We start from the raw sequence: 17,726 nt of genomic DNA, 5'->3' as shown, positions 1-17,726 counted from the left end.
TAACCTAGCGAAGTGTAGACATTACATTAATGTTTAGAACTGTGATAAAGATGCACAAAGTCTTAGTGAAAATATTAAACTCCCCCAACTCATCTTTGCACCTTTCTTGCAATCCTGAGATTCTAACTAGAATCTCAGTATTGCAAGATAGATGTAGAAGGGAATCTACAGAAATTCGTGCTATAGAGAATAAGGAGCCCCATTCTCCCCTTGTGTGTCTGTCTGCTGCTTGGCACAGGCTGGTGCTGTCAGCGTCTCTGCCTGATGGTTTGGCAGAGCTCCCAACTACGACCAGGCTGTGAAATCCCCACAGAAAGTGTGTTGGACTCCTCTGGCAGGCAAGTTCAGGGAGGCGAGCCTGCTCAGTGCAACTCCTGTGCCTGTGTCCCGGTGCTGTGCCTGCTGCCTCGTGTGTGCGTGCTCTGGGGCAGGAGAAGGGAACGCCAGGGCTCTGTGCCGGAGCTCGGCAGCAGCAACTGAGCCCGCCCCGGTTCTGGCATCTTTATTAAATCCTCAAACATAATGAAAAAAACCACAGTTTTACTGGATTTTTACCTAGTTGTTGGTTCATAATAATAACAGCTCTCAGATAGTGACGGCTTCTGTGCGATCTGTATTTCCGGCAGGCGCTCAGCGGGAGCTGCCCCTGCGCTCCCTTTGAGCGGGGGCTGTGCCGGGCGCCTTCGTAGCCTCTCCAGTTTCCGGCCTAAACCTCCCAGTCCTTCGTTCCCGCCGCTGGGATCACGCTGGAAGCTCCCGTGGCGCTGCCTTTCCCATCCCTTAGCGCGGATCGGGCCCGCCCCGCGGGGCAGCGGCGGGCACGCAGGCGCGCCGGGCCGGGCCGGGCCGGGCCGCGGGAGGGCGGCGATGGAGGTGGGCGCGGAGGGCTTTGCCCAGCGCCTGCCGCGCCTCAGGCGCCGCATCCTCCGCGCCACATTCGTGGGTGAGCCTCGGGGGCGTCTCGTCTGTCCCCCAGTGCTGCCCACGGCCCCCGCCCGGCCGCGCAGGGGGCGGCTGGCCCCTGCCCGATGTGCGGACCCGGGCACTGAGGGGTATGGCAGCCGATAATGGCGCTGCCGCGCCCAGAACAGCGAGCACTGAGGCGCGGGGATTCAGACGGGAAAAGGGAATCCCGGTGTTGGCCTCCGCTCGGCCGGCTGGGGGCCAGAGGTGTTAGGGGTTCGGCGTGGGGGCACGAACAGAGCACGGGGTGAGGCAGGCCCCTCCTGAGGGGCGTGGGGGAGGTGTCCCTGCCTCATCCTGCCGCAGGAGTGAGGCAGCTGGAGGTGTGAGCCCCGCAGCTTTTTCTCTTGAGCCTGCTTCCTGTGGTTTGAGAAGGGTTACGGTGAAGAGAAGTGTGTGAGAGACCCCCATCCTGGTGGTGGTGAAGCGCATGCTTCAAATTCAGGTTCTCTTGTTTTCTTTCCACTTCAACAGCCCTTGATATGGAGTTTACTGGTTTGCATTCAACTTCCCTACAAAACAACGAGCCCAGGTAAAGCTGTTGGACTTGAAATGTGAGGGAGACTTGTAGCTTTAGCCCTGTGAGAACAACCTGTGCATAGCAACCCTTCTTGTGTCCCCTCTCCCCAATTCTGGTTTTGTTCCTAGCCTGTTTGACTCCCCTGCAGAGCGGTACGTGAAGGCCAGGCAGAGTGTTCAGCGCTTCGCTCTAGTTCAGCTCGGTAAGTGCGGCTCTGACACGGAAAGTGATCTCCCGAGGTCATACAGGTAACTGGCCTTTTGCTATCAGCTGCGTCCTGCAGGTGGCTCTGGTCTTAATTCGCTCATTCCAGAGACGTTTGCTTGTTGGGTTCCACACCCCCCCCCACCCCCCCCGCGATGTTTAACACTATCGACTTTTTAATAAATAAAGTCAGGTGGGCTGTATAGTTTTTACGGGTCTAAAGTTGACCATATTTAAAGGTCACAGTTAAAAATACAAGGCTTTTAAATCAGAGGATGCAAGCAAGAAGCATATGATGGCAGTTCCTGTTCAAAGCTGTGTCATTTGATACAGTGCATTATGAGTAAGGGGACTGTCAGGAAAATGAAGGCTGCTATTTCTGTTTTTCCTAAAATAACAAATCAGCATGAGAAAGGGTCCGTGGAGGAGAGCTATTGACAGCTAAGAACCAGTAAGGAGTCAAGAATCCAGCTTGAAAACAGTCTGAAATATTGTTGAAAGACCATGTAAGATCTTCATGTGCCTTTTAGGGATTAACAGAAGAAAAAAGAACCTGAGGAGTAAAACCTGTGGTGCCCAGCTTGTTCCAAACACTGTTGTAGTGTCGTTGGTCCCAGAGACTATCACCATCTCACCTCTTGCCATTGTTCAGTCTGTTTGTTGTTTAATTCAGATTTGACTGATTTTCCCACACAGCAGGGAAAGCTTGTCCTGTTCAGCTCTCAGGAATCCAGGGAGTGGCCTGGCAGTTGCTGCTAGGATTGGCACAGTGACATTCCTGAATGGAAAGCCTGTATTTCTTGAGGGGTTCCCCACATCCCTCATCTAATTTGCAGGCTATCAGTAGACATCCAGCTAAACACTGTCATCTCAACAGAGGTTTCTTTCTTGCAGGGCTGGCAATATTCTCGAAAGAAAATTCAAACAAGTAAGTAAAAAAAAGCAGTTTTCTCTTACAATGAGGATAGCGCAGTAGAGCTTTTAAGCCAAATTCCCTTTGGGCAGAGTTATTTCTTGTAATTATCTTCTAGAGATATGTTTCTTTTCATTTTAGGTATGTGGTGCATTCATACAACTTTTTTCTCTTTCCCTCAATGCTGGGAATAAAGGATGTCGAATTCACCCTCTCTGCATCTAGTATTCAGTTCCTGTCTCATTATGGCTTTGACTACAACAAGGTATGTAATCTCTGCCAGAAATGCACAACAGAGGAAATCTGTGCAACTGCAGAAGAAATCAGATTAGTATCCCTAAATGTTAACATTTCTGGGGTAAATAGCATCTTCCTAAAGTATGAATGCATCATGCAGTTTGTTATCAACAGGGGTAGTGAGTTTTTTCTGAACTAATGTAAAGGCAATAACCACATCCTTGGCAGCATCAGATTCTCCTGCCTCAAAAAAAAACCCAAAACCTTACCTTTGGTGAGCTAAGGATTTGCTAAACAAACCCTGCTGGGTGTCTTTACTATCCATGAAGGTGCAGAAGTATCAGTTTACCAGCATCTTATATATTGCCACATTTCCCATAAAATTCAGACTCTGTCATCCCATAAGAGTACTGTTTTGCAATTTTGGGCAGGAACTGTCTGACTTCTTGACTCTTGGAAGCATCTTATTAAAGGAAAAGTAAAAGAAGATTAAAAAATTTTTTTTTACAGTTGACAAATATCCTTTTCTTTCCTTCATACCTGTTGGATTGCCTAGAGTTTGTTTGTCCTGACTAATCTGCTAATTCTTGGATGTGCTGTGAGAAAATCCAGGGAGATGTAACCAACCTGGCATTTTCTCTCCCCTCAGTTCCTCAAAGATGGAATCCCGTACATGAATGAGGTACAGGAGAAGATCCTTAGGCAGCACCTCTTAGCAGGTACCTGGAAAGTCTGCAGGTGAGCGCTTCTCAGAGAGGTGTCTTCTCAGTACTGTGTTCATGGCTCAGCTTCACTCAGATCACATTTTGTAGGAATACTGAAACCTGTCAGGCTGAACAGCTCCCTGCCAGCTGTTCCAGCATGCCATGGTGTCTGAAGGAGGTTTGAGATCACAGGATATTATGTGGAGAATTGGTTGCATGTTGGGAAATGAAGCTTTTGCACTCCTACAGCAAGGCACAAGGCTTCACCTGTAAAGAGCGTTTCTCACACTGCCTCTTTCCCCTCATTCAGCACCAGTAATGCAGACAGGGATGTTCTGAAGAAAGCTATTGATGAAGTGACCACTTGGATAGCTGCAGCAAAAGAAGAGGATACTATGATTCTGCAGGATCTGAGTGGTATGAAACAATGCCTCTGAGGCACCTGTGGGTTCTGAGTGGCTTCATAATTTCTTGCGAACCTTTGGGGCTATAACTGCCCTTTCTTCTGTTAAATTGCTCTATTGAGAGGGAAAGCACCAGTGCCCATCCTGCCTTTACAACTCTTTACCCAGTTTATACTTCACCTCCTGCCAGGAGTTCATCTCTGGGCTCTTCTGCTCTGATCTCTTGGGGCGGTAGGTCTTTCTGAAGCAGAAGTGGATGTCTGGATGCTTGGAGCATGCTTTGTTGTAATTCCATTTTGTGCTTCTTCTTAGCAGCAGCTGGAAAATTTGTAGTTACTCTGAATCAGGATAACATTTTACATGCTCTAAATCCTGGGTGATTTAGTTTTTTGTTTATTTTCTTCCCCTCCTTTCAGAGTTGAGTCCCTTCTGTTGGAGCAACAGGGAGCCCCACAGAGACACATATATGCCAGTGTGAATAAACAGGTCACTTACCCCTGTGTTAGGTTTTGGGAGCACTATAGCAGAGCTGAGGAACTTCTGTGCTGACTAGAAGAACAGAGAATATTTGCAGGGAATAATTTGTAGGTTTACTCACAGAACCCAAAACTTCATCTTCTAGGTCAGGGAATATAGAAAAGGTTAGGAAGAACAGAGTATTCAAGGCTTTGTCTGTTGAGTTTTTTTGCTGAGTATGCAATAGGAGGGGTTGAGACTGTGCTGTAATTTTTATCTGCTTTGTCAGCTAGATATGATACTGATATTTTAATAGAGTCTGGCCCTGGCGAGCACCTGCGATAAGAAAGACATTTATTTATGTAAGCAAGAAGACTGATTCAGGTGTCTCTTTTAATGCTCTTCAGAAGAGGAATGAGTTAGTCCCTTGTCAGCTGTGGGGGAAAATGCATTGGTGCCTTTTGTGTGCTTGGCTTCTGGGTCTGTTGCTCTGAAACTGAAACTGTCCCAAACCAGAGAGTGTCTTTTTCAGAGTAGTAGCTTTCCTCCCTCTTCAGTTAGTCTTTTCCTTTCCTCTGTGTCCTTACAAAAGCACATTTGCCTGAAATTTTCACTGTGATTTTTGGGGGTTTTTTTGTGTTTTATTTCTGTGGGTTTGTGGTTGTTGTTTTCTTGGGGTTTTGTGTGTGTGTGTGTCTATGATTTTGTTTGTTTTGTTTTCTTTCAGTCATTGTGTGTGGTAATGTACCAGGATCATATGTTGAGGAATATTTTCTATATGTTGGGGGAGAGACATGTCAGTCCGTCTGTCTACAGGAATGGTGTGTTTTCCTTAATGGGCTTGTCTGCACCTCTGAAGCTTCTACTGCCTTTTTTTTGTGTGTCATAGGCTATCATATGATTGAAGTTCAGCTGGTTCTGAGGCAGGCTCTTGAAAATGTTTGGACAGAGCCTCTTGGAGACAAGAAGGTGAGATGGAAATGTGGACCTTTTGAAAAGAGGATTTCTCTCTGGGCAGATAAGACTGGCATTGTTGCAGGGACTCTGAAATGTTGCTTGTACTTTTAATGATAGGGTCAAGGAGCAGAAGAAGGCAATGACAAAGGAAATGTTGATTGTGGGATCCTAAAAAAAGGGATACAGAAAACTGAGCAACTCTGGTTTCTGTTTGTCCTGTAACCCCAAAATCCTTTTAAATGGAAGTGCTTGTCCTTGGAGCACTTCTAGAGGCACTCTCTCTGTGTCTTCAGACTTCTAATAAAGTCCCTCCTTCAATACCTCCATAAGAATGTACAGTTTTAGCATTTTTCTGGTTTTCCTTTGCTGACTTCTGCCATGGAGTTGCTTTGAAGACTTTTACTCTGTGATTTGCTGTTCTGCTATTCGCTCCTGGTATTTTACATTCAGTGCAATATTTTCTGTAGTAAAACTATGGTTTTCCTACAGACTTCTCAAACTATGGCTTATGGGTATGATATCAGTCAGTTGCTTAGAATAAACTTACAGAATTTTTTTTTTTTTTTTGTATTAGTCCTACTTTGGTCTGATAACCAATGCCTCCAGAATGTCAGATTACCCAGCCTTCTCCTCTGAAGTATTGCCTTTGGGGACTCAGCTTCTATGATTGCTGTTTGTTTCTGGGTTTTTGGTACTATGAACGTACCATATTGGTATCAAGTCAAATTGAATTAGGTTAATTTGTGCTCAGAAAAGCCCTTTGGTAGGAATCATAAGTAGAGAAGCACAATTAAGACTCACTTTGAGCAGGCCTGTTTAGTTGCTGGAGCACTGATCTCCATATAGAAGTGAGACGGTCCCAGGAGATGCAGTTTTTCTGTCCTTCAGTGTCTTGAAGCTGAACTTGACCTCAGCATTACTGAACCTCAGTAAACAATGTACATAGAACTAACATGGGAGAGTGAGATACTCGGTGACTGTTCTTTTTAGGTAATGGTGAAAAAAGTGAGTCCAGAGCACCGTCGGCTTCTGGAGAACTCTTCTTATGACCATTGTCAGAAAAAGCTCATTCTCCTGTCTGCCCGGGGCTTCACCAACCTCTTCCAAATACTTGTTAAAGTCAAGAAGGTAAAATGCCTTAGCCCTACTCTCATTTTTCATCTCTTTTTAATGTTGCTGTGTTAAGTGCAATATTAAAAACCCTAGTGTTACAGATTGAGTCACCATCTAAGAAAGCTGAGCAGACTCTTGCCTTTTGGGCAAGCTGTGCTTTTCAGCATGCATCAGACCAGTTTATTGGGCCATGTGGACCATTGGTCTGACTTTGTGTGGAAATACTTACGTTCTGTATGCCACTTATCAAATGGATTTCAGCTTTAGAGGACTATGGTGATGTGCAGCAATGACTGTCCCTGCCCTTGTGAGTGAGCATATAAATCTGATGGCTGGAACCTTGTTTAGCTGAACCCTGAATCCACTTAGCTCTTTCGGTTCACTGAAAATAGAATGCTGCTGAGACAATACCCTCTCAGAGGGTCCACAAGTCTGATTTCCTGAAGGCAGTATTCTCCTGTGAGCCATGCAGCCTGAATGACTCCTGTGTGAGGGTGTGTGGATGTTGTCTGCTGGAGGAAAGTGTTACAGCTGTTGAGTGTGCCTGTGTTGTTTTTCCTCTGTTGTTTACCTCTGTTGTGCCTGTGTTGTTTACCTCTGAGCTCTCTTCAGAAATGTGCTCCAATGGGCTGTTATGTTTATATTCCTCCTGTAGCCCCTGGTGGGACACAACATGCTTATGGACCTTATGCATCTTCACGACAAGTTCTACAGGCCCCTCCCAGGTACTGCTGTGCGTAGCTGCTGTCCCGGGCTGCTGCCTTTGCACTGGGGGTGGAACAGGAGGTGCAGTGGCAATTTGCCACCACAGATACCTGCAGAGCTTAGCCAGCAGCAGGGCTGGTTGCCTCTTCTGAGGTCTAAATGCTGGAGAGAGCATTGTTGCTGCTGTCACTTCTCTTTCCTATTACTTTGTGGTTGCATTGGATTTTCCACAGTTTCCTGATGCCTTTATCCACATGTGCTTTGCTTTCAGAAAGCTATGAGGAGTTTAAAAGGAACATTCACAACCTGTTTCCTGTCATCATAGACACTAAGACTGTAGCAAAAGCTGTGCAGAAGGTGAGATGCAGAGGTTTTTTTGTTTGAAGTTTTAACTTGTGTTTCACTCAAGAGAGGGGATATCTTTCCTCAGTGCCCTGTGATAAGAACAGACCTGCAAACAGTTCTCAGTGTTGCCTTGGGAAGTTGTAATTTTAGATCTCATTTAACAAATTGGCAATGTAAGTAATTGAACTCACCATAAGGTCTGTTGTGGTTGGTTTTCTAATAAATTCTTCTTTTATAGAACTGTCTGTTTCCTCGAGTATCTAGTCTTGTGGAGGTATATGCAGTTTTGTGCAGGTAAGTGGTGGCCAATTGAGCTTTCAGCAATCCCTGTGTCTTTTTTGGAAAGATATTTCAGAGTCAGCCATTTCCTGTGTTCATACTTTCCCTCCTCTCAAATGCTTTTCAATTGGATCCTTGTCTTTCTAAATTTAGGAGCAAAGGGTTTGCACATCTTTCTTATAAAGAAATTGTGTAGTAAATTATTTGTCCTGAGTCACATCTCGCATTGAATCGCCATTATTTCATTGGTCGCAAATTTGGTTTGCATACAGCTGTACACTCAGCTTGAGAATTATGTTGCTTATGCCATGTTCTGAAATGAGTAAGATGCAGTTCTTGGTGAAAATACATTCTAATTTCAAATGCCTGTCCTAAGAGAGGGCTGCACTGAGCCCAAAGCAGTAACTGAAGACAATGTTCAAGTGAAGCACATGAGTAGATGTTGTACCTCATGAGCATACTCATAATGTGGTAGGAGACTTACTTCACGCTTCTTTTGTGAATTAATTTTTTTGCATGTCAGTTTTGCTGAGGAAAGGAAAATTTTGCCTGTTTCCCATTACCCCCTAGTTCCAAGAATGCAAAATTAATATTTTTTTTAAAACAGTACTGGGATTCTGAGGGTTTGTTTATTAGCAATTTCAGACTGCATATTCTGCTTGATTGTTCTTTGTTTTATTTCAGTCATTCCAGGGATATCTGTTTAATCTCCAGGGTTCCCCATTCAAATAGAACCATCAAGTAAACCTCTTCCCCTGCAGTTTTAGTTCTGCTCACTTTTTTTTTTTTGGTATGCAATTAGAACAAATTTGCTGCTTCCAGGTTTTGAGTGAGAGAAGAGACTAAGAAAGTATTTAGGAGTTAGTTTTCAGGAATAAAACTGGTAGATATTACTCAAGTAAGTATTTTGGCCTTTTCCTGGAGGCCTATCAAAGTTCACTTTAAAGTCTCCAGTAGCTTCTTTCTGAAATGAAGCTACAGGTTGCTAGAGAGCAGTAACTTTTCTCTAACATACTGAGGAAAGACAAAAACATCACACATCCACTTGTCTTTAGCAGCAACCTGAATCCCAAAGGTCCACCGTGCCCTGTTATAGCTCTTGCAAGTGGCTGCTCAAGATACGGTATGTTCCTAAGCAAATCTTCAGAGTCAGATAGATCAAAAGAGGTTTGTTGTACTCTCTGGGTGACCACATACAAAACATGAGGGGTCTGCTGAATTTGCCCAGAGCTGCTGATACAGATTTTTGTCCAGACCCAGAGCCTGGGCTGCCAAGTTCTGCATGTCCCTGGTAGCTGATGAGGGAAATGCAGGGCAGGTTTGCCTCATGCTGCTGGTACAGACAGCATTTACAGTGCTGGGCTGAGCTGAACTGACTTGGGCTGTGAAGTTAGGAGCCCTTGGAAGGGGCAAGGGGAGGTGGGAAACAGCTGTCTTAGAAGGGAAGGTAGAAGGAACTACGGGCAAAGTAGCAGGAACTTGGTGGCTGGTGTGGTTAAGTGATGCCTGTGCAGGAGGTTGTGTCCAGGACATTGTGTGATACTGGCTGTGAGGCAGATGTTTTCTGGCTTCTCCTGGCAGTATCATGTCCTGCAGCACAGGGCCTCCTGTGTTTGAAATGGTTTCCATAGACTTTCATAAGTTTCAAAGTTTAGACTTTCATAAAAGTTAATTTTTTTTAATGTGCATCTTGCTAAGCTTTTCAGGCATTCATGTAACAGCTGCTTCTTTTTTGTTGTTGTTTTAAAATGCATGCTAGAAGCACAGACTTTTTACTGAGTATAAAGTTTTCAGGATGAGGAAGGAAACAGTTGAGGGAGGGGGAAAAGAACCTTCAGAATAGTGGATCTCAGGATTCTGCAGCGTAGTAGTTTTCACAGCATGCTAGATGTGTTTCCTTCTTCCTGATTTTGTTGGACTCTTACAGCTGAGAAGAAATTTCCTCATGAGGCAGGCTATGATGCATTTCTCTGTGGTTCAGGTAAAATGTTTCTTAAAAACTCCTTCAGAGTTTGTGTTGAAATTTGATAATCTTTTCCTTCTCTCTAGATCTATTTGATGCTAAGAAATATTTGTTTATATACAGTCTGTTGCTCTTAGTAACTTAGCTGCACTTCAATGCATTTTTGCTTTCTATGTATTTAGCTGTTTCTCTAGCTTTCTTCTAATGCCACCTCATTATTCCTTTCTCTAGTTCTTCTGATGTCAGCTCATTTGCTACTGTGCAGATCCACAGAGTGAGTAATGTTTAAGTGTGGACTGAAAATTGCATTACAAGGAATGTTTTTCCTATGGAAAACAGTCTTCCATTTGCTCTGTCTGACTTTTGTTTCGCAGACTGGTCTTCCTTTTGGACAAAAGAAAGTGTTATTGGAAATGTCATGCCCTAATTAGATTTTCATTTTATAAATCTGAAAGTAGTATTTATGTCAAAGTTTTATGTCAAAGCTGACATTTTAAAAATGAAATCAGGGGCCATGTGATGGCTCAGAGGTTGGGAAATGACATTGTGACTTCTTATTCTTGAACAAGCTCTCTCAAGTTCACTTCACTTGGGTAAGGGTCAAATAATTTTCCATTAGTTTCCATTTTTGAAATCTCTGTGAATCAGTGCCTTCAGTTAAGTTCCCTTCCTTTTTCTTGCAGCTTTTTGACTTCTGTAGGAAGATACTAAGATCTGAAATATCTATTTTGTCACTAGTTGAAGAGCTTGACACTGTGTAGCAGTGCAGTACTGGAGAAACAAAACTTTGTTCTCTTTTGTTTTCTGATTTAGTGGTGCGGTGGAGGCTGAGCCTTCTTTCTCGCAGTACCTCACCGTGTTAGCTGAGCATGTGAACAAAGTGAATTTCATCCGAGGTGGTGTTTCAAGCATTGTGCGTATGAATTGCAGGTCTGCGACCTGTTTGTGGGGTACATAGGTCAGCAGGCTACTTGATAGCTTCCTTAGAGGAGAGTAATCCAGAATCCACTGGTGCTGGGGCCCACCTTGGCAGAAATTGTTGTAAAAGTGATGCAGTGGACCTTTTGAAATGGCCAATGAGTTGAATTTCTGCTTTGCAAAATGTATTTATGTTGTTATTCTGTAAGATGGCATTAGCCATTTTACTGTTTCTCAGGTAGTTTCTCTGTGGTGGTCGTCACAGTTTGCTTTTATGACAATATTTAGATGAATCTTGGGGCAAAAAAAAAAAAATTACACCATCAGCAGTATTATACAACCTGTCATTTATTTATCATGTTCTGCATATTTTCTGATTATATTAATAGTGGCTCTATAGTATTTCCAAATTTAGATATGTCTCAATATTGTACATTTTCCAGAATTTTTCTGGGGAAGATTCTCCTTGCCGCCATCCCCCTGCCTTGGTTGTTCATGTCCGAGGCTGGCCAGGGCTGACCGAGGGACAGATTTACCACGAGTTTAAGGCTCATTGTCGCTTTGATGTCAGACGGCTTTCAAAGAACCAGTTCATTCTGCTCTCCAATAAATACAAGCAGTAAGTGATCAGAAAGTCTGAACTTTCAGTCCTGTCTTCCTCTGATCCAGGCCTTTGTCCCACCCTCTCTCTGCTGTGACAGCTCCTGGATAGAAATTGCTGCCCTGAGCAGTGGGGTGCTGTAAGCAGCCTGCGGGCTGAGCTCAAGCCGTGCTTTCATTGCAGCGTCAGGCAGGTCCTGCGGGATTACAGGCACCACCCGCACCTGCAGGTCTCCGTCTATCGCCACTGGAGGCACTCGCCGAGCGTGAACTGCCTGCTGCAGTGAGTTGCGGGAGCGCAGGAATGGTGTGGGGCGGGGCGGGGGAAGCATTCCCTTCAGGTCCGAGGCCCGGGCACAGCAGGAGCCTGCCTCGTGTTTGCAGTGTCCTCCTGCCAGGTGCTGGGTGGCTGCTCGTGAGCTTTCAGCCCTGGGTGACTGGACTTTAATCTCGCTCATGGTTAACCCAGGAATGTTACCCCGAGGATAGCACAAAACTACGTATGTGCTGTCACAGCAGAGAGGTGGTAATCTTAATGAGCTGTAGCACCTCTAATAAGCTTGATGAGAGGGAGGCAGAATCTCAGGTGTGGGATGGATGTGGGTTTTTTTCTACAGCTGAGTTGAAAGCTTGGCAGTGGGAGAGAATTCCAGATTCAAAGTGCATCCCTCTTGTGAGGTGGTGACAGTGATGCTCATGAAGGGTGAATTTCTCCCTTGACATGGTTTGAAAAAGCTCTTAATAAACAAAAAATTAAGCTGTACATATAAGTAGCCTCACAGCATTTTATTATTCTTGTCTCATAGAATCTCTGGTATTGTGGCACTGTGGTCTCTCTTGGCCTTTGTGCTTGGAGGAGCTCGCAGCTGTTGACTCCAAAGGACTACTGTAGAGATGAGATGTGAGGAGCAATAATCTTATTTCTTGTGTTTGTCCGTTTTGTTTTGTTCAATAAAATGAGAAAAAAAACCAGAAAAAAAGCCAAAAATTAATACCTGTTTGAATTGTTTTCTTGGAAATCTGTTTTTTAAAGGGGGTGTGTTGCTTTGCAATTTGTGGTATTTTGTAATCTGCTCAAAGCATCATCTCCTCCTGAAGGGGGAGATGATTGTTTCAATGCCTAATTTTTTTTGGTCCTGTGTAGGTTCTTCACAGCTATTCGTACCCTCAGTTTGTTCCCAGTGCCGGTGCCTGCTGCCTAAAACACATTTCTGATAAAATTCAGGAAGTGATGAAATGAAAGATGCTATTTTTACCTTCAGTTGTAAAGCAGGGGAAATGTCACTGTTTACCAAATGAAAATGGGCAGAGTTGATGGAGAAACCACTCTTGGGGCTCATGACAGATTCTGGGGAATAGTAAATAATTTGCAGTGCTGTCAGTACAGTATCATGCACTGGTATTTTCAGTGGCAGTGTAGCTGAGGTTTGACACAGATAAGTGGAATTTATCAGGTTCCAGTTTGTGGAGTATACAGAGGTCAGGTGAGTCAGCACACATTTCTGCTTGCTTCTAGTGCTCAGCATGTGAGCAGTCCTGTGTCCAAAGTAGTATGAGACATGCTTTGTGGATCAGTTTGTCTTGATATAGCAGGAATATTTGTCAATCCAGGGAATTTGGTCCTCAGAGATTTTTTTAAAATTAATCTCCTCTTCTTAAAAATAATCTGTTGATCCAGGGTTTCCATATGATGGTTCTTAGATGTCATTAGTCAGACTTAATTGGATGGGGCCCATGCTCACCTAATAGGCAGCATCTGCCTTTAATTGACTGTAATGTGGGAGTTGCTGCAGGGGACCTTAAGGCAGCAGCACAGCACTGCAGTGTGCCTGAGGATCACATGCTCTCTGCTGCTGGGGGCCTGCTGCTCTTGAGGGGAGGGGGGCAGCAAATCTTCACATGCGGTTCTTGAGTTCTGCAAGCTGTGGTTTACAGTTCTTCTTTCATAAACAAGCTCCTACAAGACAAGTAACTGACTTCTTGAAGACCTTTTTTATAACCCTTTAGTGATGGGGTTCTCTGTCACAGTGTTCTTTCAAGTACCAGTGTGTCTCCCTGCTTATTCTGTAATGTTAGTTTGTCTTCTAGCATCATTAGACACCCCCCTTGTGTCAAGAAGAGCACAGGCTCTTTGTGTTGTGTAGGTTTAGGAAGATTTTCACTGGGTGTTATATACAGTAGCATGTGTTTTCACATAAAAACATTCTTCTTGGGAAACATAATACCCTTGTTCTCTGAGATCTGGATTCAGCTAGCTGTTTAAATGTGAGGAGACAAAGCCTCACTTGCATCTAATCTTTACAATCTGGGCATCATGAAGATATAGATGCTGTTACCTGTGAGAAGCCCAGGAATTTCTAAGAGAGCCTGCACTTTGAAGGAACAAAGAAATTCTTCTGTCTTTAAATTTTGTTCCTCCCATTTTCTTCTCAGAGAGGCATACAGGCACATAATGACTCAGTTCCCTGCAGTGCTGTTCTCTCTCTTGGTTCGCCCTCTAGAGAAGCACACTTCCCCATGGACAAAAGTAGAGATCCTCTCACCCTTTGGGGAGAAATAGCCTATGGGTCTTCCATTTCCAAGAGACAGACACACCTCATGTAGCAACGTGGTGTAGAGACTTTATTTTCCTGCTTCTGAGCTGGGAGAAGCGACAATTGCTGAAGAACTACTAGATATTCCTAGTATAAATCAGTTAAGTTTACATGCAGAGTAAAAACATGAAGAGATCAGAGTGAGTTAAGTATGTTCTGATCTTCTGAGGGAAGACTTCACAGAAACAAGTTGTCTTCTCTGATAATCAAGGGTCCCTCGCTGCTTAGAGCCTGTTGAAGGGCTCATTGAGACATACTGGCAGTCACTTCCAATGAAATGTGTTAGCTGGGGGCTAGTCAAACAAATCAGAGGCTTTTGGCCCTGGGAACAGAGCTGCAAGTTTTTCTGAACTGCTGTCGATCAAGACACAATCTGAATACGTCAATATGGCCATTCCAACCTCAGCCCTTGCTTCTGCTTCAGACTAGATAATTCTTACTAATTGAACTTGGAAGTATCCAAAGTTTTTCAGGTTATACCTGTTCTTGCCTGTCTCCTGCAAGAAGGAGATAATTTAGACAGTAGGAGATAATTTAGATTCTTGTGAGGCCAATTCATGGTGGTGCAACCTGACTTGTGACTCTGGCCCTGAAGAGGTGCATGTCAGAGCTTCTGAGTTGTTCTGAGGGCTGGCAGTTCAGAAAATCAAACCTGTCTCCCCTAGACAGTGGTAAAACCACAGCAGAGTCCCTAGCAGCAGTTACAGCACACCTGCCTCTTAGCTCTGTGAGAAAATTGTACTTCAGCTGCAAGGCTTGAAAGGATAATTCCAACCCTCAATGAAAAAAAATGGTAAAATTCAAGTTGTGAAGGTGTATGCTAAAAATATAGCCCTGCAAATGGAACACTGCAGATCAAAATATATTTATTGACAACAACAATTTTTTGATATGTTTAAGATTAAATATGTGGGTTTTGATATAACATCTCCATTCCAATGAGAAGGCATGGAAAAGGCAGAACTATCTCTAAATATTCCTCTGTTCTTGCTGCTGCTCATGGCTTCAGTGGTAATAGGCCAGATTCCCACTGGCACTGGAGGACAGGAGAGCAGGATTTACCTCTCTGAAAAGATACTTTTTCCATATAGAAGAAAATTTTTTATAGTTCTATGTTTTCAAATGGTGTGAACCAGCAGTTCTTCACAGTATGTTTTCATTCAAAAGACATCATAGTGGAAAACCTTGGAACAGTGAGGTTGCAGATGTCTTGCTGGATGAACGATGTGCAACAGCCTGGTTCCAAGTGCCAGCAGTGCTCAGCCCCTTGGTGGGAGGTTCCCTCAAGCCAGAACAGCTTTGGCTGTACTGCAGCACCACAGCTGGGTCAGAACTTTGTGTGCTGATGAAGAGACTGACAGAGTTTCCATATGCCTTAGACACGGGAAAACCCTGCTGTGCAACTGCTCTGTTAACACATTTTTGTGGTGTTCTTTTATATGCAGCAGCAAATCTGACTTTTATTTTCTAGTTTTTATCTCCCTTTTTCCCATGGCTTTTCCCAGCAGTCCCTCTCCACTGGTTGCTGTAGTCCCAGCACTGGAGAGCCCCCCAGGAAGGCTGAGTGGAAGGGCAGTGCATGAAATGCCATGGGTGTGTTTCTTTCAACAACCCTTATGCTTAAGGAAAAGGGGGTGATTGTACCCAGTCGGACACAAGGCACCCTTGGAAGGGGAATGTTGCATCAGCCCAGTGGCATCTGAAAGGCTTCTCTGCAAAGGCCATACAGACCCGCAGTGCTGGGGAGAGCCCAGACCTCTGATGCCTTGGTCTGCTGGAGGTGTGGCATGGCTGACACCGTGCTGGCTGTCCTGCAGAGCTGTCACCACATCCCCAGGAGCGCTGGCGGAGAGTGAGGCGTGTGTCAGTGCTGTGTTACAAGAGCTGTAGCTGAGCAGTGGGGAGGGAAGCAGGGCCTGTCCCCCCAGAAACAGGTGGAGCTCATGGCACAGAAGATGGCCAAGGATTGCTGTGGTGCACGGACTGAAAGGAGAGTGTATGTGGGCAGGAGCCATGAAAAGATTTTTTCCAGAGGCCCCCGAGGAACTGTGAGTTTTTTGCAAGGCAAGAGGCCGTGAAAAGTGGAGAAGAGTTGTACTAGTCAGGATGCATGGAGGATGAGGGAGAGTTTATGCCCAATGTCCCACTTCATGCTTTCTCTTGCTGCAGAAACTACCTTGTTCAATCTTGTGGTTTTAACTAGTTTTAACAAAACCAGTGCTTAAGTGTTATGGGAGTGCCTTTGTGCTTCCCTTCTGGGAAGGATCTTGGCACAGTCCCCTCTCTGAGGGGTACCTGGGCTGGAGTTGCTCCTTTTTAACCACAGACACAGTATGCAGAAACACTCCCACCTGGCATTCAGACCACTGCCCTACCCCTTGGGCAGGGGAATGAGACTCACATCCTCAGAGAAAGTGGATTCAAATGCCATCAGCATCCTGACAAGCAGGTGAGTAGTTGAATCTTCTTGGACTTTCTTCCCAGCCAAATGAGCATATAGACAGATGTTTCACCAAAGGTAAGATAGAGATGGGACTCCTGCACCACTTCCTCCCCATGCAGGACAGCTAAAGACCCCCTCCAGACACAGAAGAGGTTGGCACTCATTCTCCTGTTTCTGGAAATGGCTCTGTTAATCCATTGACCTTCTGTGGTCAAGGTTTAAAAGAAGATGGCAGCAGCAAGTGTGTTGGCAAAGAGCCTCATGTCAATAATGTAAGTTAAGCTGGCTCTTAAAATATCTGTGGGATAGAAATCTGTGAAAGGTAATAGCCACTATGCAGGGGGGACACATGATGCTTTGGCAGAAACACATCCAGTTAAAAAGGAAAATAAAAAAGAGTGCTATTTAAAGCTTAAAGACAGCTTATTAAACATAAGGTGCACACAAATTAAAGAAATCTTCAAGTACTTCTAAGTTTGGACCTGGTCCATCCATGAACACTCCTGGAGTTTACCTGGGTTTATAAGCAGCGGAAGAGTAATCTGCAATCCTCATTCTGAATTTTGAAGTAATGAAAACTATTTTACTGGCCCCATAAAACTTGGCACTAGTGTTTGGACAGATCTGTAACATGTTCTGACCTTGCTTGAAAAGGTGCTGTTAGAAATTCCTGCTTTGCCTCCAGCTTTTGGTTAACAGAGGTACAGATGTCTTAATTTCTCACCACTTAACAAGATGCTTGCTTACAAGTGCGGCCAGCCTAATCAAAACAGGCAGTCATTCACTCACTCTGGAACTCATCTGTCCTGTGCATGAAACTGCACAACTGGCTTTGCCGTTCCTACATAAGTGTGAGGATTTGCAAACCCACAGGCTCCCACAGCTGCCTGCAGTGCTCAAAATTTGCCCCCTCCCCTGGGATGCAGGACAGAAGCAGCTTGATGTAATTGTTCCACAGGGCCACTGGGTCATGGGAAGCAGTGCCACAGGAGACATGCTGGGCTCCTGGGCCTCCCTTGGGGTCCCACAGCCTCCAGAAGCTGGGCAGTCTCCAGGGGATGGACTGGGTCTGGCTGCACAGTGCGGGTGTCTGGGGGCTCTCTGCAGCCAGAGGCACACCCGTGAGGGGGGATGCTCTTGCTCTGTGGCTTGCACTGATAAATGTCCTAAATGTACCATAACACAAGAGTACTGCACGGTGATGGGGGAACAGAACTGCAGCCAGAGCTCTTCCCAATTCCACAGGCACCTGTCACCATCTTTAGACTCCCAACTACTTGCACAGTCTGGCTGGCACTTCTGAGTCTACATCTGCTCCCTGCTGAACTTTCCTTCCTTTACTTGCCTGCTTCCAGCAGTAGCACTGCTGAAGGAGGCACCTGGAGGAACAAACAGCGCCTGTCAGCGG

At 44.9% G+C, this 17,726-nt stretch overlaps 1 protein-coding gene across 4 annotated transcripts; it reads left to right on the top strand.

Annotated features, from left to right (window-relative positions):
• Nucleotides 1–838: 838 nt before the first annotated feature.
• On the top strand, nucleotides 839–12,208 carry PNLDC1 (PARN like ribonuclease domain containing exonuclease 1). Of its 4 annotated transcripts, none has more exons than XM_084201935.1 (19): nucleotides 839–943; nucleotides 1,438–1,495; nucleotides 1,612–1,685; nucleotides 2,582–2,615; nucleotides 2,742–2,865; nucleotides 3,487–3,575; nucleotides 3,852–3,958; nucleotides 5,291–5,370; nucleotides 6,349–6,486; nucleotides 7,127–7,196; nucleotides 7,448–7,533; nucleotides 7,760–7,815; nucleotides 8,859–8,923; nucleotides 9,728–9,781; nucleotides 9,995–10,037; nucleotides 10,577–10,676; nucleotides 11,125–11,300; nucleotides 11,466–11,564; nucleotides 12,088–12,208. In XM_084201935.1, the coding sequence occupies exons 1-19, from the start codon at nucleotides 868–870 to the stop codon at nucleotides 12,152–12,154; spliced, it is 1,596 nt and encodes a 531-aa protein (XP_084058061.1). In that variant the 5' UTR covers nucleotides 839–867; the 3' UTR covers nucleotides 12,155–12,208. The 4 variants fall into 4 exon arrangements, 2 of the variants coding, with proteins under 2 accessions (XP_084058061.1, XP_084058060.1); XM_084201934.1 differs by having other exon boundaries at nucleotides 8,856–8,923; XR_014616001.1 differs by lacking the exon at nucleotides 12,088–12,208 and having other exon boundaries at nucleotides 8,856–8,923; nucleotides 10,577–10,659.
• Nucleotides 12,209–17,726: the final 5,518 nt, after the last annotated feature.

The sequence above is a fragment of the Fringilla coelebs genome, assembly GCF_963513975.1.
Source record: "Fringilla coelebs genome assembly, chromosome: 3".
NCBI classification, from domain to species: Eukaryota; Metazoa; Chordata; class Aves; order Passeriformes; family Fringillidae; genus Fringilla; species Fringilla coelebs.
The sequence above is the reverse complement of the archived record's forward strand: the minus strand, read 5'-3'. Positions and strand labels throughout refer to the sequence as shown.

Coding starts and splice junctions, on each gene's coding strand:
- PNLDC1 (XM_084201934.1), top strand. CDS start 868: ATGGAGGTGGGCGCGGAGGGCTTTGCCCAGCGCCTGCCGCGCCTCAGG. Junction 1,686..2,581: donor CTTCGCTCTAGTTCAGCTCG/GTAAGTGCGGCT, acceptor TCTTTCTTGCAG/GGCTGGCAATATTCTCGAAA. Junction 9,782..9,994: donor TGCATTTCTCTGTGGTTCAG/GTAAAATGTTTC, acceptor TCCTTTCTCTAG/TTCTTCTGATGTCAGCTCAT.